The sequence below is a fragment of the Mixophyes fleayi genome, chromosome 5, assembly GCF_038048845.1.
Source record: "Mixophyes fleayi isolate aMixFle1 chromosome 5, aMixFle1.hap1, whole genome shotgun sequence".
Lineage (NCBI taxonomy): Eukaryota > Metazoa > Chordata > Amphibia > Anura > Limnodynastidae > Mixophyes > Mixophyes fleayi.
This window is the reverse complement of record NC_134406.1, coordinates 51582369-51610348: the sequence shown is the minus strand read 5'-3', so window position 1 is coordinate 51610348 and position 27980 is coordinate 51582369. Positions and strand designations below refer to the sequence as shown.

At 40.2% G+C, this 27980-nt stretch overlaps 1 protein-coding gene across 1 annotated transcript; it reads right to left on the bottom strand.

Annotated features, from left to right (window-relative positions):
- Positions 1 to 22183, bottom strand: ACAA1 (acetyl-CoA acyltransferase 1). The gene is made up of 12 exons (XM_075212184.1): positions 21928 to 22183; positions 18774 to 18867; positions 17289 to 17346; positions 16209 to 16288; positions 13778 to 13820; positions 9888 to 9986; positions 9052 to 9132; positions 6811 to 7001; positions 6156 to 6335; positions 5336 to 5391; positions 4646 to 4791; positions 1 to 4514 (listed from the first exon to the last, which is right to left on the bottom strand). Exons 1-12 carry the CDS (start codon positions 22081 to 22083, stop codon positions 4439 to 4441), a joined length of 1260 nt encoding a protein of 419 aa, XP_075068285.1. The 5' UTR covers positions 22084 to 22183; the 3' UTR covers positions 1 to 4438.
- Between the last annotated feature and the right edge of the window lie 5797 nt (positions 22184 to 27980).

Here is a 27980-nt window from a genome sequence, read left to right as displayed (position 1 = left end):
TGCTTGTCAAGTTTTGCTATTTATTTTACAATTCATTTGCAGAACATTCAACCATTAAAGCGTGCCCCACAATGTTTTTACAATATTAGTTATATCCATTAGTACGTATCAAAAAAAAAGTTGCCGTTATTATAGTCAATACATATGTACATATCATTGGTAAATGATTTTTTTTTTTTACATCCTAAGCTATAAAACATTAGTATAGATCCAGTGATAATTTTTCAGCCATTTATAAGATTTTTATCATGTTTAAATCAGCAGGTTAATTTTTTGCCCATATTTTCTGTTGATCTTCCATCAAGGAGTCGAACGTTCATTCCTCCCCATAACGTGTGTCCTAATAGTCTCTTGTCATGACAAAGAAAAAAGTATAGCTCCGATTCCCAGCACAGAGCTGTCCAAACCATGTAAGGATTTTGTCTTAATTATTATTTAGCCTACCAAAATGCGCTAGATGGTGATATTTTACCCCAAGGACCATACACAGGACACCTGGTCACCCCCTTAGGTTACAGGAGAGGAAATTTCACAACCAGCAAAGGAAGGGGTTCTTTACAGTAAGGGCAGTCAAGATATGGAATTCATTGCCAGGGAAGGTTGTGATGGCAGATTCAATAGATATGTTTAAGAAAGGGTTAGACAAATTTTTAGCGGAAAAGTGTATCCAGGGATACAACCGTTAATTAAAATGAAGGATAGTAGTGGATATAGGGTAGAAATAGGACTGCACTATTGAGTCTGGGGGGATTTTCACAATTGAAACAGATTGGCAGTTGCTTACTCTGGATCAATTTCAAATATAAGTGCAGGATCGCAGGAGCTTCAAAATAGGTTGAACTTGATGGACTGGTGTCTTTTTTCACCCTCATCAACTATGTTACTATGTAAATAATTCCATACTGGGTAGGTTAGGTTTGGATGTACAGCAAGCCTATCTAGGATAGCATCTACCATGTGATATCTATTTATTCTGGCTCTGAAACAGTGGATGGAGCACTATAAGGATGGTTAGGGAGTACCCCGACATGAAACCAAATTGGATTTCTAAGTCCCAAAGCTTAACTGAAAACTTTATTGGGTTTGAAGTCCTAGAAAGATCAGGGGCCATGACATTTTGGTGATCCACACCAGGCCTTTGAGGGTGAGGCAGAGATCACATCTTGTTCATCGGGCCAACGTACAACTTTTAATGGAAAATGTCAATAGATCTGTTGTGACAATCTTGCTGCCCTGTAATAGTACAACAAAACTTGGAGACCAAATTCTTTTTCTTTTGACCTAACTTAATACAAATGCTCTAATCTTGGGTATTTTATTGTGCCAAACAAAAGCTGAAGATCTGAGATTGCAGTTTAAATAACGCTCCAGCAGGGACCAAAATCACGAGGGAGCCGAAAACATGCGGCGTCATCATCATCTTAACTAGGTTTATTCTCCCCATCAGGAAGTTTCAATACATGTTTCACATTTGACCATAAAACCAGAAATTTTGCTTCGGTCTGAAAGTAGATTAAATAACTTAAGTAATAAGATCATTAAATATGCAAAGTAAACAAGGTGTAATCTGCAATTGAAGCTACTCAATAGTCTATGGCTCTTACCAGTATAGTCTAATGTTTGGAGGCAGGCATGTCTATGTAGTAGTGGCTCTAAACTGGTCCAAACAGAACAGGGGAAAGTGGACAACCTGTCTCTTCCATTTAACAGTAGAAACTCCCATTTTACGAATTCTAGTAACTATGTTAATATACAAACTATGTGCCCCATTCAGCACTATTCTCATGTACGTCTAATCAACCCTGTTGAAAAGCTTCTCTGCGTCCAGGAACAGCAAGATCAGAAGCAGACCTGAGGCAGAACCATAGTGGAGTAAATCTGTTGCTCTTCTAATTCCGTACAAGTATTGTATTTAGAGTAAAAGCTGTACTGGTCTATATAGATCAAACTTTGGAAGATAACACGAATACACGATACACAAATCTATCTATCCTCTCCTGATCTTTCACCATCTGTGTTGTCTCGCATTACTAATACCACTTTCATACTGCCGCCCCGGCAATATCCCGGGTTGTTAATCCGGGATATTGCCGGGGCACAGGGCAGTATAGATAACAAGATTCCCGGGTCGGGCGGGTTCATACTGCACCTGCCCAACCCGGGTTTTAGAAAAAAAAAAAGTGTTAAAAAAGATTTTAATTAAAAAAAAAAATACATAAGAAATGTTTACTTCTAGTCCATTAGAAATGACATCATTTTAGTACCCAGAGGTCCCCCCGACAGCCGGCAACGCACCGGAGACACCGCTGGCTGAAAATAAGTTAAGTAAACATTTCTTATGTATTTTTTATTAATTAAAATCTTTTTTTTTTACCTCACATCTTTTTTTTTACACAGTATGAATGGTGAGACCCGGGAATTACACGGGTTGCACCATTCATACTGCAGGCGAGCGGGGTCCAACACGGGAATTACCCCTCGCAAAATCCCGGGTCTAAGTCCCGGGATTTTAGACCCGGGATTTTGTGGTTGGACTATTCATACTGCACCAAGACCCGTGTTTTTCAGCGCGCCTCTGCAAAAACCCGGGTTTTTGGTGCAGTATGAATGGGGTATTACTGTCTTTCTGCCATTTCATCTTGGATGTCTTTTCACCAACTCAAACTTAATCTTTCAAAAACTGAATTAATAATATTCCCACCCAAAAACAGAAGCTTACTGCCTGACATCTCTATTTCTGTTGATAACATGACCATAAATCCCACCCCGCAAGCTCGTTGCCTAGGTGTAATCCTTGATTCACAACTGTCATTTATTCCCCTCATCAACTCTATATCTAAATCATGTTACATACACCTAAAGAACATTTCCAGAATACTCACATATCTGACACAAGACACCGCAAAAACAAAAATTCATGCACTCATCTCCTGCATTGACTATTGCAATTCCCTCCTTACTGGTCTTCCCAAAGTTAGACTTGAACCCCTGCAATCTATTTTACACGCAGCAGCTAGATTGATTTTCCTTACTAACCGTTATTCCTCTGCTTAGCCACTCTGTCAGTCTCTACATTGGCTGCCTGTATTTCAACGAATCCAATATAAAATTCTTCTATTAACATACAAGGCCATCAACAAAATTGCACCGACATACATTTCCTCACTTGTCTCGAAATATCTCCCTACTCAACACCACCGTTCTGCACAAGATCTACGTCTCTCCTCCACACTCATCACATCCTCCCATTCTCGGATACAGGATTTTTTCGGGGCTGCACCCACTTTATGGAATTCCCTCCAACGCACAACAAGACTTTCCTCTAGTCTTTAAACCTTCAAGCGTTCACTGAAAACCCACCTCTTCAGACAAGGTTATGATATTCCTCAACCACCATCTTAATTCCCTAGATTACCCTATTACCACCCTCTACACAGCTAACGCAAGTCAACAACCCTCTGACCAACATTGCAACACACACAGCCCACTCAATACTTTTACCTTTGCGTTCTAGCTGGTCCATTGTGCAATATGATGTAGCACATGCCCTTGCATTTCAAACTCCCATTGTCCTATAGATTGTAAGCTTACGAGCAGGGTTCTCTTACCTCTCTGTCTGTATGTATTACCCAGTATCGTCTTATTAATGTTTGTTCCCAATTGTAAAGCGCTACGGAATTTGCTGGCGCTATATAAATAAATGTTGATGATGAGGATGATGATAACACTCAATCTTGTGGCTAAGATTTAGCAAATAGTTTCACATCTAAATTTATTGGAGATATGGGTCTACAATTAGGACATTGAGTCATGTCTTGACCAAGTTTTGGAATTACGACTATGTGCAGCAGCATATCTTGCTGAAATCGACCACCCTATATAACTAAGTTGTGACTATGTCAGGAGAGAATGTTTTATATTATAGAATTGTGAATCTATCCTGACCAGGGATTTGGAAGGCTTGCTGTCCTATTACTGGTGCCTCTTCTTCATTAGTAATGTAGGAGAATAAGGTCACAAATTAGATCCAGTAGATGGATGGCAACCAAACTTTTTTTCTTTTGGAATGGATATAGATTCTGGACACAATGGTATCATTACACAGAGACCTACAGTATTCCTCATGTTGTTTTGTACAACTGGTGGGGTTGTATTCGAGTCCTGCCTCAATGTCAGTGGATGATGGGTACAGTTTAAGGTCATTTCCTAATTACATATGAAGTGTCAGACTAAAGAATCTGCTAATATTTAAATGTAAATTTACCATATTTTTAACATGGTTCTCCAAATTACAGAAACATCTATCATCTGGAAACCACCAAGTGTAAAGTATTCCAGATAACAGATCCCAAACATATTCACATTTATCTGAAAACAAAACAGTATGGACGTGGACGGAACAACATTTGGTCCAGGGAGACTCTGATCATCATAGGTTTCAATTTCCAGGGTATTCATACACAGCTGCAGCTCCCATCCCAGTTCCAATACACATCGAGACGACACCAAGTCCCCTGCAACACAATAACCATAGAACATGTGTTAAACAGGAAAGAAGCGGAGATCTCTGGATGGAGTACTCTGTGCAAATTGTTATACAGCTGGGAAATGATCAAACACTTCTAATAAGGCCCACAGCACTTACCGTTTACCCCTCCGCTTGAGCTCATTCAGTAAAGTGACTGTCTGACGGGCTCCTGTACAGCCCAGGGGATGACCCAGTGCTATGGCACCTCCATTGGGGTTAACTTTCTCCACTGGGATTCCCAACTTCTCCACACAATACACAGCCTGCATAAACAAAAACAAATTGTTTTACGGAAAAGACAACTACTAGCTATGCTGCTTCGACAGGTCCTACCGGAGCCACAACCCTACCTTTGGTTAAGAATCCCTGGCATAAAGCAGTGTGCCAGGATACCCCACATGCCACAGTACTAGGCTGGATGTGCGATATGTGAAATATTTATTCATTGGAAAATAAAAATATAGCTGAGATCGATTTGTGTGTCATATTTGTGCACAATTTCATTTTGTTACAATAGTTTACCATAGATGCACTGCAAAAGGCTCCAAATGGCCAACATATCACAGAAGGATACTCGTGCCCATGTGTGTTATTAACAATAAATAAAGTTATAGTTAGTAAGGAGCCAAAAATGTAGTACATATGGCACCTATTGCTTTGTCTCAGGAGAAAGAACAGGGTGACACTGATATAAGCAGTAACATCACTTAGTGTGCAGCTTCCTGGACAGTATAGATCAGTCTGACAACAGTATAGTAATACTCCAAGGCTGTCAAGTGTTGTATGGCAGAGCATACGGAACCTCACCTGGCTGGCGAATGCTTCGTTAATTTCATATACATCAATGTCGTGAATCGTTAGACCTGCAATAAATAAATTAGCTTTATATTTATATTTATACATAGTTGTCATAGTTTTCTTTGTAAAGCATTAAATGCTAAAGTTTACAGTAAAATGCTTACTGAATATATACTATACACATAAACTATGTGAGTCAAGAAAGTTAGGCCTTGTGCAGACAGTGACAGACTGAAATAGGAATAATATATAACTTTTGTGACACATGTAAGGATATTTCTGAATACTGATGCTCAGGTAAAACAATGCTACAATCCAAAGTGACCAATCAGGAGCTGGTTTTTCTTTTCTAAACTGTAAACTTTCTGAATGGATTTGCCCCACAGACTTTTAGAGCAGTGTCTGGCAGAGCGTGGACAGTGCACTATTTATCTATCAGTCTGCAACTTCAGGGTGAAAGGAACAGAACTTAATCAAGGGCAATAACATCAATGTGCACACGTTCTAACGGGGTAAGTAGGGCCTGATTCACACAAGCATAATTCTTTTGTGTATCTTTTGGGCGTGGCATGTAGCGCACATGGATCAGGAAGAAGAAAGTGTTTCCTGTGCAAAACACTTTCTACAAACTTGTGTATGAAGAAACTATGGAGCTGACAGTAGAAATACATAAACCATTTTCCTTTGTGATCAATTTCCTAAAGCTTTGTATAGAGATCACAGAACAGTCTATAGATGCCAGTGTGAATGAGCTCTAAGACATGATGTTAGCATACAAACATATAATGTTAATGGTACAAAGAAGAAATACCGGTATGTGAAACCTTACCTGCTTTCTTCAATGCCATGGGTATAGCATATGCCGGCCCTATCCCCATAACATCAGGGGGAACCCCGATTACCGCAAAAGACTTTAACACCCCCATAATAGGGAGACCCAACTGCATAGCTGTGGAGCGTTTTGATAGCAAAACTGCGGCAGCTCCGTCACTGACCTGGCTGGCGTTTCCTGTAGGAAAATAAATCTATTTAAGATATTGTCAAATTTCCTGCAAACAACACAAATAAAATAAAACTATAACGTTAGAGGGCCTTAAATATTCATTACCAGAGTACACTACAAGTGGGCTTGTATTGTCAATTACTGGAAAATGTTTATTATTACACTTTCCACAGCATACATTCAGTAAACTCTACTTTTTACTTATCATAAATCTGGGCAGTTCTGACAAAGGCTATGTCCTGAAGACCGGACCAGTGAATGGCTGTCTCTAGATACCTCTCTGCTCACATACTAATAATATAGACCTGGCCAGCCTATGACTCTCCAGGTGCTGTGAAACTACAAGTCCCAGCTATCAGCTGACTATCTACTGGCAAAGCATGCTGGGGCTTGTAGTTTCACAACACCCGTAGAGCCACCCGATGGCCAGGATTGATATAGAACATTAGCTGATAGAAGGCTACATAGATGTTACACTCACCTGCAGTAGTGCTTCCACCTTCCTTAAAGGCTGGTCTGAGTTTTCCTAGTCCCTCCAGGGTGGTATTTGCACGAATACCCTCATCCTCACTCACGGTTATGGTTCTTGTGTTGCCCTGGTCATCTGTGAATGTGGTGGTTACAGGAACTATTTCAGCTTTGAAGCGGCCTGAGGTTTGTGCGGCTGCAGCCCTGGAAAGAATGGAGTTTCAAACCAGGATTACTTTACAATATATTTCACTATCTGTGCCTCATGCCTCACAGATGCCACTGTTCCTGGTGAATTCTAATGAATATTGGTCCCACCTAAAAAAACGTCTGCCTCCATGGTGTCTATGGTGATTTGTATACAAAATAAAATCACATTTACCACACTATAAATACACATAACAGATTAAAGAAAGCATAGATTAGAGCACAAACCTGGAAAAGCCCTGTTTGTATTTATGCCATAGTTATCATATAAAATACACTTAAGTAAAAAGCAGCAGTCTTCAGGCTTATCTTGTTCTTCAGCATACATAAGTCACAATAATTTAACATAAATTAAGATATGGAGAAGTTGCGGACAACTTAACCAAAACTTGACATTAGTAAATTAAGTGCAAATTATGCAGTATTCTTGTGTTACAGGTTAGAACTATGTAATAAATGTCCAATTTGTCTCTCTGTATATAATAAACACATAACCTAATCACTGAAGGCCGAACCACACAGAGGGACTGATTTAGATGTGAAGGTATACGCATGTATGTAAAGTCGGATGCACACTGCGATGTGTACCAGGCGAGGTGTAAGTGTGTATACGTACGCTTGATGAAAGCATAGGATACGCAATCTTACGCCTATGTGTTAGTACTCAATGCAGAACCCTATTTGTACGCAACCTAATAATGTATTGAAAATATATGTTATATATTACGTTGGGTAATGCGGTCAGATACACGAGAGAATAATGCTTTATTAGGAGAAGACCGTCAAATTTCCCATATTAAAAAAATAAAAAATGAAATGCACCTACACATTCCCCTTTAACAATTAAATGGGAATCATCTTCATTTCAACAGTCTTTATGGAAACGACAAGTTGCGAATAGAGGGCCCCTAATACATTTAATTAACGGATTCAACATCGCTGTGATGCCAATGTTTTCAGTGGAGAGATCAATACACAAATCAGTCACATAGTAGTGTTGATCGTCATCATCACATATATTTGCTCCAGCCCCCCGGCACATGAAAGACATACGTTTCCTGAGTGTATGTGCCCACGTCTAATGGAGTCACAATCAGGTGAACACGCTCTTGATGTGCTCCAAGTGTCGCAAGTGCCTCTGTAACATGCAGCTCTCACCTCCCTTCCTTGATACAGATGCAAATGTGTAAGAAAATTTACATCGAACACAAAAAAAACGCAAAAACTCATAACAAAACCATTCAAGCACGTTACAGCCATGAGGAACAATGTCTAAATAGAATAAATAATATAAAACCACAGTAATGTCTAATTAGCATTTCTAGTAATTGCTAAACCTACTGAAACACAATCTTTTTACATCAATGTGAGAAGCAGGGGTGTATTGGGGACATAAAGTGGCCTCATGTAGGGAAGACAAAGTCAACTGTAGGTGGAGCCAACACAAAATTAGGCTAAATAAAAGCATCCAAAAACAAAACGTCAGGCAGCCCCATGAGACCACCACCCGACCGGGAAAAATCCTGGTAAGTCTTATGGGCAATGTGCCCCTGGTGACAGGAGCCTCACATCACCACTGTGTACGGTTAGGGGACTCTGCTTCATCCACTATCTAACTTTCAGTCTGTGACTTCCTGTCTGTCTACATACGTCATCCTCACATCATGATACTGCCTCTAACATGCAGCTCTGATCTCACTTTACTGAATCACACAAGTGAACAAGTTCCTGCCTCCCACAAAATCCAACACACTCATCTGATGAAATACTACAATAATGTGATCAACTATAAATTGTTCTGCCCTGCCCCCTTCTAATCTGAGGACCCATGGATGAACAGGAGGGGAACAATAATAACTACAAGGTGATCTGAACCTAATCACATACACCTTAAAAATCTGGCATGGCAAAGTGAAGGAAGAGCAGCAGACCAGACACCAACATAAGGAGTGGATCAGACATGTACATCATTTTCAAGGTTATAAAAACAGTCAAGGAATATGTAATCCCCTTATTAAGTCATTAAGAAATGTTCCAGCTTGCTTACTTTTGCTGCGATGCCAAAGAAAATGCGTCTTGTTTCTGTCTGGTGATCCCAAACTTTTCAGCAACATTCTCTGAGGTAATCCTGAAATAAAATATTATAGATTAGGAAACTTAAGACCATTTCCTGAGACTCAAAAAACACACACAGCTGAACAGTGTACATGAACTTTCTATAACCAATTGTGGCAATGACCAGGTCTGCTTACATTAGAGTTTACATAAAATAGCACAAGTACACTGTTCAGAAATGCTTACAATCCCTATGGCAAATGTAGGGATTGGGATATAAAAACTCATAACTATAACTCATATGTCACTAGTTGCATAACCTAAGTAGCCTCTAACCCTAAAATGTTTTGAATTCTCCTAGTCTAAATTTCCTCTTTCAGGAATCGGTTCCATAAATAACCTATCACTCATGTGTAGAACAACCTGCTGCATTGACAAACGGTTTCCTTCCAAAATATTTTCTTGTTCTTTCAACAACTTTATGTAACCTATAATGCTCTGTTCTGTCTCACTGTGCAATCTGCTTCATTCTAGGAAGGACATGTGATCGGTATTCACGGGTGGCCATAAACAGGATATACTACACATCCTTGCCTAGATTAATTACTTACATTTTAACTTTATGTTTTCAGTTTAGCTTCAATGCCCTCTGGTTTAATGATCAGTGACAAATGGAAATCCACATGTTTTGTAGTTTTAAATGAATAAACAGAATATATCAGAGGACAGCAAATCTCAGTGTCTGGGTTTCTGACAATAGAAATAATACAATTGTACACTAAAATATCACACACACACACACACACACACACACACAATGTTACTCACCCCATAGGGATTAGACAGTCCCTGGCTGTACTGTTATCCACCGTACGTGGACTAATGTCTCCAGGATTTCCAACACTTCTAAGGCTCATAGATTCAACCCTGAACGAAAGGATCATGATTATAGTTGGAAATGTTCCTCCATACATTAAAATCACGTATTAGCCCTGGATGTATCATCACAATTTAACCAGCTGCCTGTGGCCAAGAAGAACCATGGAATATTGCTTCATATATCCATCTATGAAATGCTCATATGATTTATCTCAGAGGTATCGGCTTTCATGTATATTTAGTGTTGTACGCACAAATGGAATAACTTGTATTTTAACTTTCAATGGCTTAAAATCCATGAACTGGGTGAATTAATAAAAGTACATTCTCTCTCACTTCCTGCTTGGACCAAAAATCTGTCTAAACATTTAAGGTTTGTAAATAACGGATTGTAACAAAATTAGACAAGTGCTGAAATATTTTTAATTGCATTAAACCAGAGCATATAGATAGAGGTTCTGCCTCATGCATTTGTTACTGCTTATGTAGCTCAAGAATACAGAAAGCTCTAAAGCTAATTTGCAAATATGCAAAATATAACCACAAATATATTAGTATAAATAGACATTTATATGTAATCTAATGTGATTTTTTGTAGGACCATGTACAGAATTAATGGGCAGCATGGTGGCACAGTGGTTAGGGTTCCAGCCAGGGGTTGTGTACATGTGTGTGTGTGTGTGTGTGTGTACACTGCAGGTAAAACACATCTATTCCCAAGCCAGAATGCCTTTTTCTTTCCATATGGGCATTATAAAAGGAAAAAAAAGCAAACACAAAATATTAAAAACAAACCAGCACAAAAATATTTAATATTCCCCAGTTTTACAAATATCTTATTATTACTTGGTATATGAATATAGAAACATAGAATTTGACGACAGATAAGAACCACTTGGCCCATCTAGTCTACCTCAAACCCTATTTAATCCTTAGTTCTTTGTAAGGATATCCTTATGTCTATCCCAAGCATGTTTAAATTGCTCTACTGTATTAGCCTCTACCACCTCTGATACAAGACTATTCCACTTATCAACTATCCTTTATGTGAAGTCATTTCTCCTCAAATTTCCTCTAAACCGACTTCCCTCCAGTCTCAGTGCAGGTCCTTGTCTTCTAATACTTCTCTTCCTTTGAAGAATGTTTCCCTCCTGTACCTTGTTCAAACCTTTGATATATTTGAAAGTTTCTATCATTCCTTTCACTTCTCTGCTCCAAACTATACATATTAAGATCTTTTAGTCTTTCTGGATAGTGCTGTAAGTCATGCACCATTTAAGTTGCCCTTCTTTGTACAGTCTTTAATGTATTTATGTCCTTCTGGAGATATGGCCTCCGGAACTGACCACAGTATTCTAGATGAGGCCGTACCAATGACCTATACAGTGGTATTATTACTTCTTTCTGCTACTGATTCCTCTCCCTATACAACCAAGCATCTGACCTGCCTTTCTCTCTGCTTTGTTATGTATGTCCTGTAAACTATACAAGACGGGTAACACACACAAAGATCACAGGTGTTGCTGGAGGGGCTGCTAGGGAGCCAAGCCTTAAAAAGTGGGTAATGTGCTAAATAAAAAATGAAAATATATAAATCTCTGTAAAAACAGAAAAACTTGTCACGGAAACTACTTCCTGATATTTTAGTTTGATGGCAAAATAAGAAATACAATCAATGCTTGTATTACAGGAAACAGAATTCAGCTCGGAGTGGATAGTAACGATGGTGGAGCTGTGTTTTCTGTACTTAGTTGTTAGATGAAGCCTAACCTCCAGACAGAGTAACCTTTACCCATGGGTGATCTAATACCATATTTAAATCACAAGAAGAACCTGCAACCTTTGCTCGGGCACAGTACACATTTACCTCGGTTCAAAGGTTGTGGTTTTTAACAGTACAATAAACTAATATCTGATACTTAACTACTCTCTCTGTATCCAGAGCAACAATTCACCTCAATGTATAAACCAGTAGTGAGCAAGATGATCCCTTTCAGGGCATTACATGTGGCTCTTGGTCCCATAAGGGGGCCACACATTACATCACATGAGATTAATGTGCCAGAATTTAGTGTTCACACAACCCAAGCATAAGTTGCACTGGTGAGAAGACATTAATATTAAATCACAGACTAACCTACTGCACAGACTGTGTAAACTCACTGCACCTAGTACGAGAGATCAGAATAGTTAGGAAGAGGATCAGATATACTCTGGTGAGAAGGAAGGCGTGTGACCACCATGAGGGGCTCCAGATGCCCACCACTGGCAATGTACGAAGATGAGCATGGTTGGCAAATCAAACAGAAATATTAGCAACTCAATTATGACACAACAACAGTACTTCATGTTCTGCAGCCAACGTTAGAACATTTACCCACATATTTTTCACAGGTTCAGTTCAGTGCCCACAGAAGGCTGCACCGTTGTACAGGATAACAAAGACTGATCCTGAACTGATATAACCTGAACATAAAGTGAAGATGTAAAACACTCTAAAATGAAGGAGTGTCCTGTGCTCCTGGACAGCAAGGCCAAGGCAGGCGATAAGCCATTAGGCATGTTGGCACTTGTGGTTCTACAGGGACATTGGGCTGAATTGTCTTGGCTGGGAGCGCACAATTTTTGAAGGCCTTTAGCGAGTTCAACCACAAGCTGTATAGTGTGACTAGTCCAGTCTAGTATAATCTGGAGCCATCTCTGCAGGGGGACTCCCTGGAGCCATCTCTGCAGGGGGACTCCCTGGAGCCATCTCTGCAGGGGGACTCCCTGGAGCCATCTCTGCAGGGGGACTCCCTGGAGGCTTTAAACACAGGTACTGTTTACAGTTTTAGAGGAGAGGGGGCACAATGTATCTATTGCAACAATAAATATGAGCTGCTGCTGATCATTATCACCATGTATCTCTATACATGGCTGAAGGGAATGTATCGCCTCTAAGGTCACATCTCCAAGTGGCGTGCTTCGGTTACGTGTGCACACCCTTACTGTATATAGTTTGTGCTTGCACCCCCTAATCTGCTGACCCAGGTGTAGGGGGCTGCAACCTGCAGGTAACTTATAATTATGCCTCGATCTACTGTGTATGCAGTAAAACAAAACATACTACTGCCGCCCACAATGGACTTATGTCCCAGATAGCACATATTACATGCAAACTAAAACTTCCAATCAGACATTTGGTTTCATTAGTCTAATGTGCACTGATCAAAACCAGTAGAGGACCGACTGCAATGGTATACAGCACATCTGTGTTACTGGGACCATGGTATTAAACAAGTCTTTACGTTTTCAGTTTGGAGTTTATTCTGTTATAATCATATAACCTACTTGTCAGTCAGTCCCATATTGTCTGTAATGGTGCAATCAAGGCGAGCGGGCCCTTTTCACCAACCTTAACTGCAGTGTCTTACAATGTACATAATATATAATGACGCATAACAGAATATAATTTAATCAGGCCACAATTGTATATGATGTATAAAGAACATACTTAATAGGAGACGTGACTCTCAATGTATTTCTTCCTGGTAAAATACTAATAAGAATATTCATTCATATAGAGCACCTGCTATAAAACACACAACCTGAGCTATAACCCATAGCAACCAATCAGATGTTTGCTTACAGCACGGACTGCACAAGACCGCTAAAACCCAAAATGGGGATGGTCGCTATGTATTACAGCACATCATTGCTTTACACTCCTTGTTATTCAATAAGCTTAATAATATAAATGTATTGGTGTACTAAATTAAAACAAACTGAATTGGTGTCCAGCTGGCTAATACATTTTACACTTACAACATGAAAAAAACACTGTAAAGGCTTCTTCTTACCCACATGCCAATCCAATGTCATATGAACCATTTCTGATGCCACCTGTAACAATACATATGTGTCATATATTCATAGAACAAAGTACTATATAATAACCCATAAGTCAATATAATCTAGCTACTACTGTGCCTTTTAGTGTGTAAATAGGTTACTAAAATGCACATCTCAGGGTATTTCATTAGCAACCCTGCTGTACATCGCTTGGTATTAACCGCCCAATGATCATAACTAATAGACCCACAGTCATTGTTACCACTATTTAGTAAAAGACATTGAAGCCTTTTCTGCAGACTCAAGTTGTAATGAATGCTGGCAAGCTCGACTTTATTCCAATGTTTACATTGAAGACAAAAATTATATTAGCAGCCTCAGGGTACTAGTATAAAATACACGGATTTCTCAGGTAGGCCAGTAATGAGAGACATGTTCTACATCTAGATAAGACAGCAGTTTATGGAATAAATGGGCAGAGTCAATAGAGCAGCTTTACTTGCAACTGAACTGAACATGGTTTTAAATACCCCAGTTTATGACTTAATTTTGCTGCATGATTCTGCACCTGCAATACATAATACATATAAATTTATAAAATAAAAAGCTTACTGCACTCCAGAACAGATACAGGAGGATACACGGGAGGTTTATGTCCTCCCTGAGCTCTTTTTCGGGGTGTAATAAATGCCAAGGAGGAACTAAAGACTTTATTCATTTAATTTGGAAATGTCTGAAGCTTGTATTGAAACTCAATTATTAAGAAACTTGAAAGGCATAGCGAATTAAACTTGACGTTAATTCAGAAACATGCCTTTTATAATGACTAGATTATTTACCTGTAGATAATCGATCCTAGCAGTAGAGATGACTTTTTTCAAAGAAAAAGACAAAAACATCGCTGATGCACAGTTGGCAGAGCAGCAGCTTCTGCTAAAGGCTGGATCACCTCTGTTCCGCGCAGAGCCAGATTAAAACCCAACGGGGCCTTAGGCAAGATACTGATTTGGGGCCTCCACCAAATCCAATCCACCCTGTCAAAATGCTGCTCACATGGTAGTCCTCTGCCCCTTAAATATTCGAGTCTTTCCAAAAGGATAAGAGCTGTGTATGTAACTGAATTCAGTCTCTCCAACAGGAATAATTTCACCCAGTACAAAATGTTCTGGTCTTCCCACATATCTTACTACTGCAGCAAGTTTCACTGAATAAATTAGTTGATTTTTTAAACATCAATTAATGAATTCGCCAAGGCTACTGAAATTTTACATTTCGGAGCAGAGCATTCTGCGCTGGGGCAGCACGGTGGCTTAGTGGTTAGCACTTCTGCCTCACAGCACTGGGGTCATGAGTTGAATTCCCGACCATGGCCTTATCTGTGTGCAGTTTGTATGTTCTCCAGGTGTTTCCTCCGGGTGCTCCGGTTTCCTCCCACACTTCAAAAACCTACTAATTGGTTAATTGGCTGCTAACAAAATTGACCCTAGTCTCTGTGTGTGTGTGTATGTTAGAAAATTTAGAGTGTAAGCTCCAATGGGGCAGGGACTGATGTGAGCGAGTTCTCTATACAGCGCTGCGGAATTAGTGGTGCTACATAAATAAATGGTGATGATCATGATGATAAGTGACATGAATTAGGCTTGTAAATATTATTACTTTCTTCTTATGGGGTGAACTCAGTAGTGCAAATAAATTGGGAATTACAGTCAGTGTAGTTTGTTTGCCCAAATAATAACTCCCCTCCATGTAAAGCCATTTCTCACTGTTTTGTCAGATGTAAATGTATATTTATATAACTAGAGCTGTAGTGTTATTATGACCAGGGATCCCACTTGATAACTCCAAGGCTGACACTCACACAGGGGTGTGAGGTGCTAAAGAGGCCCTCCGCCTTGGAACACACTGCGGCTTCCTAGCTACGGAGGTCCGGTTGTGTCAAACTAGTGGGGAAATCTAAGGCAATCATCTCTATAAGTTAGTGGGCAGGCTAGGCTACATAATGGATTTCCCCAGTAGTATGACACAACCTGGCTTCCTTAGGCAGGAACACCTGCAAAAAAATAAAATAAAAGGAGCATATTTGCTCCTGGATAAACCATGTAGTGCTGCAAGGGGGGGCAAATGCATTCATTGTTTTTGCATGCAGGGGAAATACTGGCTGTTTCTACACGTAGCAGACAAACACTGAACAGCTTTATTTTTACAATTTATTGTTGAGCTAGGGACATGCCCGCTCACAATTCTAAATCTGGCTGCACATTTTACATTTGGCCTCCCCCTGCAGTGCAGCTTGGTTTTGCCAAGGTGCAAATTTGCTCTTTTTTTTTGCATTGCTCCTAACTCTACATGAGGCCTACTGAGTATTTTGTCAAATCCAAACCCAACCCAGGATGCAATACATAATGAATTACTACAGACACAGATAAATAAACTACTCACCGGCTATGTTGATGATAGCCTGTAGGCCGGAGGAGCATTGTCTGTTCACACAAGATGAGGGGACCGTCTCTGGGATTTCACTGAAATTAGGACAAGAGTTATAAGACACTGTTCAAGCTTTTACTTTACAACATGCTAGGATCTGAGTTATTAGTAAGCTCTGTTTCAGCATAACCCAGCCTATGACCTAGTTTAAGACTGTTCAAGACTACAAGGAAAATGATACACCCAGGTATTGTGACAGAAGAGGGGGTTAACACCACTCAGAATAGGGGGTGACCCAGCACTCACGTTTGTAATAATAGTTTTGCTATTCTTGAGGGTTAATCATTTTATGTTTGAATTTGGAAATCAATTGCCAAGAAATAAAATATAAATAATAAAAGGAAGAAATATACTATGTCATGTGATACAACCGTGCCAAATTTAATTTTATGTCTTAATCAAATCTTACCGAAGTGCCAAGAATCACGAGACAGACCAACCACATTTTTACTTTGTGTGGGCAACATTACCAAATCCAATTTGATTGGACTTTACTATGGATCATGCTAAATCAGGCCTGGCCAACCTGTGGCTCTCCAGATGTTGTGAAACTACAAGTCCCAGTATGCTCTGTCAGCAGATAGCATTTCCTGCCAGCTGTTAGCTGACTATCTGCTGACAGAGCATACTGGGACTTGTAGTTTCACAACACCTGGAGTTCCATTGTTGCCCAGGCTGTGCTAAACCACACAAATGATGATGCCATCCCTGCATGTGTTGGCACTGTAGTCTGGCTGTTCAGAGCAGCTTCTGTGTGTGGCCATATTATTCAACCATTTGGTGTGCAGAAATGGCCAGATCGCTGCATGTGTAGACAGCAATATAGAGAAGAATTAAAATGCTATGAACAAAATGAAATCTATTGACTAGACCAACAGTATCTCGCAAGCAGCTTTCTAATCACAAAAGTGTGACGTTAAAATTGTTCCACGTTGTAATTTAGCTGCAGTAATCAGATGTAGACTACCAAACTATTATATATATATATATATACACACACACACACACACACACACACACACACACACACAATACCTGAGAAACTGGGATATTCTTGCAACCAGAGGTCCTGCTCCAGGTTGCAGCACGTTTCCTACATGAAAATAACATTGATGAAGATTTCACACTTGTTTAGTTCATTATAAATACAGTTGCGCAATTGGCTCATTTTAATTTTTTGAAGACGTAAATGTGACAGAGGTACATAATTTTTTAGAGTGATATTTTGTACATATTTAATCTGAACCAGAACAAAGCTTGATTAGAATCTGTTCAAAGGTTGACAGTGTTGCTTCCTATCAGTGTCTTGCCTTCAACTTTGTCCCAGAAACAGCGTCGCTCAGAATACTCCCAGGACAGCCACACACCACAAACTCAGATTCTCAGACAAAGGTTCACACCCAGAACTGCAACTAATTCTGTTGCCAACAAAAACTAACGAGTAACAAATAGTTAAGGGAAAGTTAAAGCCCAGAAACATCAAGTCAAAAACCACCAGAAATAGAAGTTGTCCGTACCCAGTATAATCTATTGATAATGAAAAACATCAGACCCCCCTAGATGCAGTTAATTGTTCTCTTCTTATAACAAACAAAAACAACCATTACAAGTTGTATATTTATAGAGTATAGTAATAAAGACTAACCTAATATTTATACTTTATTCATTATTAGCACAGTGATATAAAACGCACCATCACAACATTATATAGGTCTATTTTTAAAATTAACGCCCTACATCATGCTGTCTGAAACAGCTACTTCTCCTTTACAGGCTCACCCTTGCTTCATTACTAATTTGGTGTGCACTGACAAAGTTACCCATCAGCCAGGACCCCTGTCTTTTCCAACTCTATATCCATGTTTGTCTGTTCTTAATAGGAGAACCTGATAGTTCTGACCCAGATGAATCTGGCTGTCTTACTCGACTATGTGGCATCGCTTTAGGGATCAAAATTACAATTTACATTCAAACACACCTCACAACAACCATGTGATGACAGTAGAAAGCCTTAGGGAAAACGGTTTGTAAATGTGTAATATTAAAATATCCTTTTATTTAGAATATTCAACATGTTCGCTACAATAAAACATATAACAATGTTGAACTAGGACAGAAAAGGTGTAAAAAGACATAAATGTTGCATACGAGATGAAGAGAAAGCGGACTGTAATATCTTTAAAACAAACAATGTCCCAGTATCAGGAGTTAAGTTTAGTTTTCGGACCAGCTGTCTTCAGCAACTGCAACCTCACCCCATGAGCAAAGACGAGAGAACCCCTTCGTTATCGGGTTAGCTATCATCCCTCGTTCCAGCCAATTGAGCCTATAAATTTAATCTGCAAATACAGGATCTCTGTTCCTAATCTAGCCCAACTCAATGACCACAGCATCCGTGAGATACAATGCAGTAGTCACTTCCCAGAAGAGGGACTATGATTGAATTGCTATACAGGAGCCACAGTTGCTAAAGAGAGGAGAGGTCTCAAGTTGGACAATCCCTTTAACGTTTCAACTTACCAACACAGATATCCCCAACTAACTCAGGTTTCAGGTTGACATCCTTTAGAACAGCGCTCATAACACAAGACAGCAGCTCATCAGGTGTCGTTTCCTAAAGCACAAAACTAGACTTAGTGTCTACAACATGATGCAAAATTTCCTTTCACAATTTGAGTACAAACACACAAAATATGTACATAAAATGTAGCCACAAGGTATTAAACATTAATGAGGTCATGTAATATATGTATTTTATTTTTTAAATAAACCGGTCAAATATCTAATCTGTCTCTGGAAAAATGTCAACATCAACAGACTAAATATTTGGGTTAATATGCTGTGATGAGTAAAAACTACATCAACCAGAATCTCCTGGCACATTATGTTCAATAGATAATATGTAGTTTTTTGTTGGCATTTGTACCTTTGACCATTTGAAAATGGTGTGCTTGGCTGATAAGGGAACGCTTTCAATCTAGAAAGCCTCCATATTATCCATTCACTGCAAAAAAGAATTGTCCTTAGCATACAAGCTCTTGAGACTAGTAACACTTTTTTATAATAATCATTTAAATTGTGGTTGCTGAAGTCATTTAGATTCAGTAGAACTGACAAAGAAATGAATCATACTCCTCAATCACACACTTACTAGACACAGTGGGTACTTTTTAGAAGTTGCAATTATAAATCCCCACAGTGTCTAGATACAAATATGTTGATGACAATAAACAATGTTCATGACATAATTATATAATTGGAGTGGGTTACTGATATTCCCTAAAGCCAATTATTTAAATCAATATGCAATGAACTAATGTGATTCCAGAGTTCACTTCTTTGCAAAAAAAAAAAAAAAGGGGTAAGACACCTATTTAATGTTATTTTTGTTCATTAAACATAAATCACCCGATGCTATTAGGTAACAAAAATTGTCAACAATAATATGAAACCACAAACAAAAAACACCAATAACCCCCTCAATCCATATTTATAAACAGAATTAGAAATGTCTAAACAAGCCAATATCTTTAGCTGTGTTACAAAATGAAGCCTTCAAAACAAGCACCATTGTGCTATGACATGTACCACTTGTTTTTTACTGCCCGAATCTATCTGGGTGTAAGTTCTGCATGTTTGTTGTGCAAGATGAGGGTGTAATGTCTCAGAACATTGCTAAGAGTATATCGGGCTGATGCAGAACTAAATGGTACTTGGACATAATATATGGCCCAAACAGGCGTACACAAACAAGCGTATTTCAACCCATATGTGGAGTTGTACGCATCTGAAGATGCATCCAGCTCTGCACCTGCAGCCTATGAATTAGGTTTCTGGCATGTAAACTTACGCTCACATACACAGAAACAGGTCATGAGCATGCACAACTAAACTTTGTCAACATTTGTTTTCAAAGGGACAAACATTTGCTATTAGGCTTCATATAATACAAGATATAACCTTCCTTCTTGTGTACGAATGAAATGACTTATTTTTTTAAATACACACACAAAATCCTATAATATATGCACGATCAAATGACAAAAGCAACCAGCGGCTTGAAAGGTGAAATTGCAATCGGCCAACCAAAAGCAGTTTGTGCTAATGATTGTCATCATCATCATCAGCCTGGGGTTTGCTGCAAATAGCCCGGTTGTAAAAGGCACATCTGCGTTTGCACAAGTCTGCATAAGCTCACAATTCCACAGATATTTACTGTACTCAGCCATGGTTAGTATGCCCCTTCCCACCTCTCCAAACACAGGTGGGCCTACGTGCTAGAATAAAGCAAGTCTGCATGTGTGCTTATACAGAGTGATTTCACGCAATGCTCTACACAAACTGGTGTACGTCCTACCCCAGCGAGTCTACAGTATGTCTTGTTGAGTCACAGTGTGTGTGGTATGTTGTGCCATGTGCCAGAATACTGACTGCTGCTGGTGTGTGTGGTATGTTGTGCCATGTGCCAGAATACTGACTGCTGCTGGTGTGTGTGGTATGTTGTGCCATGTGCCAGAATACTGACTGCTGCTGGTGTGTGTGGTATGTTGTGCCATGTGCCAGAATACTGACTGCTGCTGGCGTATGCGTTCTGTCAGAATACAGACTGCTGCTGGCGTGTGCGTTCTGTCAGAATATGGACTGCTGCTGGTGTGTATGGTATGTTGTGTCATGTGTCAGAATACTGACTGCTGCTCGTGTGTGTGTTCTATCAGAATACTGACTACTGCTGCTGCTGTTGTGTATGTTGTGTCAGAAAAGTTACTGCTGCTGGTGTGAATTTTGTTTCAGAAAACCTACTGCTGCTGGTGTGTGTGTTAGAATACTGACTGCTGATGGTGTGTGTGATGTATCATCATCACCATTTATTTATATAGCGCCACTGATTCTGCAGCGCTGTACAGAGAACTCATTCACATCAGTCCCTGCCCCATTGGAGCTTACAATCTAAATTCCATAACACACAGACAGACAGACAGACAGATACTAAGGCATACTTACCTACTTTCTTCAGCTCCCTTCCGGGAGCCAGCCAGTGGAGGGGGGCGTGAAGGGGCGGGGTGGCCGAAATCGCGTCATTTCGGCCCCGCCCCCTGTGACGTCATGACGCAAATTGCGTCATTTGACAGCGGGGGCGGGGCCAAACGCCGCGATTCACCGGGAATCGCGGCGTTTGGGATCTAATTCTGCCCACTTCACTAGGAAGTGGGGCACTTCCTAGTGAAGTGGGCAGAATTCGGGAGATTGCCACACTCGCCCGGGAGTCCGGGAGACTCTCACAAAATGCGGGAGTCTCCCGGACATTCCGGGAGAGTTGGCAAGTATGTACTAAGGTAAATTTTGATAACAGCCAATTAACCTACTAGTATGTTTTTGGAGTGTGGGAGGAAACTGGAGCAACCGGAGGAAACCCACGCAAACACGGGGATAACATACAAACTCCACACAGATAAGGCCATGGTCGGGAATTGAACTCATGACCTTAGCGCTGTGAGGCAGAAGTGCTAACCACTGAGCCACTGTGCCACAGTGTGTGCCATTTGCAGTAACTGCTGCTTACAGTGAGTACAGAGTACATTTGCGTGTTTATCTAGTTCTACAAAGTTGTGCAACTTCTTCAGCCTCCAGTCAGTGTGTCACAGATTGTTGTGTAAGTCTTGCTGTGTGACAATACCTTAAAGCCCCCTCTCTTGGCTTTGCAGATTGGGGTCCTCCGGCCGTGCACAATGACAATATCCTGGTCTCGGTCCCCGGGTGATGAGGTGGTCTCAGCCCGCACTCCTCGGGGGTTCCCCGGCAGATGCCCCAGCACTACCCGCACTCTATGCATGATGTGAGGACACTGACAGTCCGCACCTGGGGACAGAGTACTGTATCTGTCACTGCTACTACCGCCTCTACCATAGAGTGCCGGTCCTCCCGAAAGATAGAGCGTCCCCGCCCGGTCACCTAGACAACACCAACTTACTACACTGTAGTAGCTACAGGGACACAGATTTCCTGAGCATGCGCAATAGAAGGTAATGGGAATCATCTGAGCCAGTGTCTGTGCTGCCTGGTAGTAGCAGGTGGTTAGTTATCCAGGGAAGGTCCCTTATTTACAGGGTTAGTCCCACCCTTCCCAGGTTATTTGTTCTCTGCGTTGTATGTTTTTTTTTTTTTTCAACATAGATGACGGTGGCATTTTACAAGCAGAATTTTGGAGTTTACCATTTCTCTTGTTTTTTTTTCTTTAAGCTGTTATTAATTGTTGATGATCATGGACTACCATGTTGACCACAGTCACCTGGCACAAGAGGTAGGGAATGGTGAGGTGCCCATCTGTGCTAAGTCTGAACTGTGACATCCTTTTCTCCGCTCTAGCCTCACCTGCTAAACTATGAGCAGGGGCATAGCGTCACATTTTCAGGGAGACACCAGTGAAAACTTCTTGATTTAAAGGTTTCTGGTAGTAATCGGTTTCTCCAACATTTCCCTCCCATTGGTGGGTATCTTCCGTTAACTGGTGCACGCTCCAGTGTATGGACTGGTTGTAGTCATTATAGCGAACACCTAAATTTCGACAAGAGTTACAACACCATGTTAATAACACCTGCTGTAAGATTTACGTCGCTTCAAAGGGCGACAGTTATATTGCTGCTATTAAGGGGGCAAGGCGAGGACCGGCGGCTGTATAATGTACAACCGTTCCTAAAAAAACATTATACAGCCGAGTGAAGAGAATTTTTTTCTTCCTCTAAATGGTTTAGTAATATTGTAGAATTTTCAATTTCTTTGATTTAGCTCAGATTTTGAATTCTCTTCTCAGGAAGAACTACTACTCCTGGGTAACTGACTAGGAAGATCAGGTGGGATTCAAAGACAAATCTTTTGGGAGCCAGTGCATTGACAAACTGGTCATGGTGGTATGTCAGACTCTGGATATGCTTGGGAGAAAAGTCTCAGTCTACTGAGTCAGAAAATTATTAATGCTTTTCCTTCATCTTCCCACTTATCTGAGCTCCTATGGGAACCCTGGTCTAAGCCAGCAAAATAATTTCTATTCCTCACAAACTTCCTATGATGTAGCTTTTGCCTGCTGATTAAAAGTCTAGATGGGAGCAGGTAGATACTCCGGTGGCTCGTCTTTATAAGTGCACTACTCTTCCTGTTGTGGGTACAATTTCTCTCAAGGATGGACGGACAGGAAGTGTGAAAATAATTTAAAATCCATCTCTGTAGCTGCTGGGGCAACCCTCAACCCTCCTTGATAAGTGCATTGATTTCCAGGCCATAGAAAAATGGTCAGAGCAGCTTTTGGAAGGATTGCAATCTGACCATCTGAAGTTAGAATTTGCTCCAGTTGGCGGAGCATCATCAGTGGGTATAATAGAGAGAGGTTATATCCTGGATCTTCCAGGGGCATCCACCAAAAAGATTTTTTTTCCACTGGCCTTCCGAAGGAAAAGTAAATGCGGTTGGCTCTCAAGAATGCTATCTCCACTCTTCTTTTTTTAGGAGTTATCATCCCCGTCCCGAAGCAAGAAAATACGCAGAGCTTTTACTCAAATATGTTCCTGTTACAGAAGCCAGACAAATCGTTTCGACCCATCTTGATCTTGAAGTACTTGAACATCAGTCTTCGAGTGGACAGGCTGAAGATGGAGTCACTGAGGGCATGGAGGCCAACAAATTTATGGCATCCATAGATATTAGGAACGCGTATCTCCATATACCGATCTGGGAAGGACACAACAGTCTACTCAGAGTCTCGATCCAGCACTCTCAATTCAGTTTAGAGCCCTTCCATTCAGTCTGGCAACAGCACATTACGTTTTCACAAAGATCATGACTGCAATGGAAGCCCGATTGTGATCTCAGGGCAGTACCATTATGCCATAACTGGACAAACTTCTCAAAAAGGCAGAGTCAGCGCACTAGTTAAAAATTCACCTCCAGAGAACAAATCAGGTATTGTAATTGCATGGGTGGATTGTGAATTTTCAAAAATCCAGTCTGTATCTGAGCCAGAGGATGATAATTCTGAACCTGATTTTCAACACAAAAGAACAGAAGGTATTTCTTCTGGAAGACAAAATCAGGTCCCTCCAGACATTAATGAGGAAGGTAATTGCCTCAAATGTCCATCTGTTCTGTTGTGCATGAAGTTGATTTAGAAAATGGTCTCCACCTTCGAGTATGCCAGATTCCACTCTTGAAATTTTCAACTGAATATCTTGAGGAAGTGGTCAAGGTCCAACCTCCACTTACATTCCCAGCTCAATTTACTGTCAGTAGAGACATGTCTGTCTCTCAAAGGATGGTTGAGAACAGACAATTTGATAAGTCACCCATTCACCATCCTCGACAAGATGGTAGTCACAATGGACGCTAGTCTCCTGGGATGGGATGCAGTAACATTGCATCTTCGCTTACAGGGTCTGTGGTCCAAAGACAATGTGCTGGTGGTCAGAGTGGTGATGAATAGCCTATTGAGAGCCCATGATTAGTTTTTACCTGGCAAGCCTATCCCAATTCATTCGGACAGCGCCACAGCGGTGGCCTACATAAACTATTAGGAAGAAACCAAGAGCTCCTTTGTGATGAGTTCTTTTGAATTCTGTCTTGGGTGGAACGGTTCCTGCCAGCAATTTTGGCAGTGTACATTCCTGGAGTGGAGAATTGGAAGGTAGACTTTCTGAGCAGATGAGAGTGGTCTCTGCATCCATAAATATTCTGCATGCTAACAAAAAGGCGGGGACAGCCAGAGGTGGACCAGGATGAAAGCCGCCTCTGCCGGAATATCTTCTATTTCAAGGTCCATTTAACCACCAGGTTATTCGTCGTCTGGCTTTAACGACATGGCTATTGAAGCCAGGAGAAAAGGGATTGTCTGAGAGTGCTATTCAGACTATGCTCAAAGCCAGTGTCATCACTAATTATCATAGAGTTTGGAAGACTTATGTGGTTTGGTGTGAATTGAAAAGTTTCCACACTTCCTTTAGACTTTTGTGGCTTTTTCTCTCCAGGAAGGACTCGAGTGTGGACCAAAACTTGGTTCCCTTAAGGTTCAGATTTAAGACTTGTCAGTGTATTTCCAAAGGAAGTTGACCTTCTTACACAGTCTTGTATATCCAGCCTCCATATGTTCCCAAGTGACCTTTATTTTAGCCATCTCTTCTGACAGAAGGGTTTTCAAGTTAGGGGTCCTGTCTTGCAGATCCCCATTTTTGGTATTTCATGATGACTGGGCAGTCTTACAACCTACTCCATCTTTCCAACCTAAGGGATTATCACGTTTCCATCTTAATCAGAAATTGTCATTCGCTCTTTCTGGGGGCTAAGTCATCAGATGACCAGGGTCAACTGGTCTTCACGGATGTGGTAAGAGCTCCAAGAGTTTACTTGGATAGAACCTCACCAGTTGGTAAGTCTGACTCCCTGCTGGTTCTCTATGATGCGAATAAGCGGGATTGGCCAGCGTCTAAGCAGACTATAGACTAGTGGATCAGGGCCACTATTCAACAGGCCTATTCTAGTTTTGGTCGCTGGTTTCGGAGAGTGTGGTGTCTCACTCCATTAGGTCAGTAAATGCCTCTTAGGCAGAATGTCATTGGGCTTACCTGGTCCTCTGTCCACATGTTTACAAATCTTTACCGGTTTCATGTTTTTGTCAGAAAAGCTAACTGGACGGCAGGTTTTGTGTTCAGCTATGTCTGAGTGTACCCTCCCCTAGGGGCAGTATTGTAAGGTCCCCAATTTAGCAGCATCCCCCAGATAAGGATGTTGGAGAGAATAGAATTTTTGTACTTACTGTTAAATCCATTTCTCCAAATCCATCTGGGGGAAACTATGCGCCTACTCTTGACGCTCTGTGATTTGTGTATATTTTAAATGAATAGTTTGATTGTTTCTTGTATTACTTTTTCCTTGGGTCTTTGCTAGTTGTAAACTGAGGTACACAGTGGCTGGGAGCTGGAAGAAGCCTCATCCTTCAGAGAATGCACTCTTGAGTGCCCAACTCCTGCCCCCTCACCACAACCCCAGTGTAGCAAAGTCCCCCAGATGGATTAGGAGAAACGACTTTTACAGCAAGTGCAAAAATCCTATTTTAAAACATCTCATCCCACAAAATGAAATCTCATTCAATATAATTTGGTGCAGGATATGCAGTTTCCTTCATCTGGTAAACCCTGGTGGTCCTAAGTTGTAACTCCCTGTAGGAGTTACAGCTACTGGGCTTTTTCAAATTAGAGCTTGCTGCATGAGACCTGCCAGAAAATTGACCTCCGTCTCTCTGGAGCACTACCTCTCCAAGCTCCACTCTGGATAACCCAAAAAGTTGTTTCTCAGACAGTATCTGCAGACTTGTCCATCCATAGGAGGTGTTTGAGGAACAGACCAAAATCTAGTTCATCCCCCACCTCTCAAACTAACTGCACTGACAGGTCATCTGGAGATCCATCTTTTAGGATGTGTGGAACAACTGAAATGAACAGGAAACTGAGGCAACTTCCACCCATGGGAGTACCGACAAGAATATATTAATGCACCATATAAAAACAGCAAAGTCAGTCTAACATGTTGTGGGATTCGCTAATTTAAAATGTAAACATTTGAAAAAGAAAAGTTAAACACACACAACTACATTCTACTCCTTTCAGTCAGCTACACATGCACAGTATCTAAACAAATGCAAGAAACCAGTGATGTTTTTCTAATGTTACATAGATTATGCAAATAAAAGAATAGCTATTTAAAATGTTATAATGCTGTGTAAAAAAAACAACACATTTTACATTTGACCAGTAAATATCAAAATTACTGAATCCGATTTGGTCAAAAAACTAAGCACCCCATTTATTAAGGGTTTAAAAATAAATATACGTTATGCATATAAGTAATGTTATCCTTTGTCAATCGCAATATGGGGATTGTAGAAAAAAAGTTTTATCAATCTTGCCTGACTAACAGACATTAAAAAATAATTTCATTCAAAAATCAAGAATTTTTTTGAGATGAAAATATTTGTGTCTAATAAGCATTATCAGTCTGAGGCAGAGGAGTTAACATGTCCCTTTTTTTAAAAAAAAAAACAAAAAAAAGATCCATAAAGTATGCTTTAAAAGGCTATAAAAGAAACATAATGGGATTTTGATTGCCTGTATGAGTTTTTAATATTTAATTAAAATTTTCTCTTTAAAAACGAAAAGTAATTCGTTATAATTTTGCACACCAATTGTTTCCCTTTTAGAATTGTAAACACCACTATTAAATTCTTTATAAAAATTACCCCTATAAAGACCATAAGCTAAACTTATGACACCGATGACACGAAGAGAAAAAATACAAGTTTAGACTCTAGCTCCTACTTCATAGGAGTAAAAAAAAAAAGTTATGGAAATATTTAATGTTAGTGAGTATGCAGTCCATCAAGCAAGAGTGCTTCTTAACGAAAAGGGAATTTTTGCTTCACCTGAGCCAAGGAAAAGTAAAGAACTTTGTGAAAAAACAGTTGAAGTTTTGAAAAACATTTTCCAAAATGATTAATATTCCAGAGTTATGGCAGGAAAAAATAGTCAGTATTTTACATATGCAAAAGAGGTTGTTACTTTCTAATTTAAAATATTTATATGCTGCATTCAAATTAGAATACCCGACAATTAAAATAGGCTTCTCGAAATTCTGTATGCTGCGTCCAAAATGGTGCATGTTGGCATGGTCCTCTGGAACACATTCTGTATGTGT

Coding starts and splice junctions, on each gene's coding strand:
- ACAA1 (XM_075212184.1), bottom strand. CDS start 22,083: ATGCATAGAGTGCGGGTAGTGCTGGGGCATCTGCCGGGGAACCCCCGA. Junction 13,821..16,208: donor GGCTATCATCAACATAGCCG/GTGAGTAGTTTA, acceptor GTATTGTTACAG/GTGGCATCAGAAATGGTTCA. Junction 7,002..9,051: donor TCTTTGGCATCGCAGCAAAA/GTAAGCAAGCTG, acceptor CATTCTTTCCAG/GGCTGCAGCCGCACAAACCT.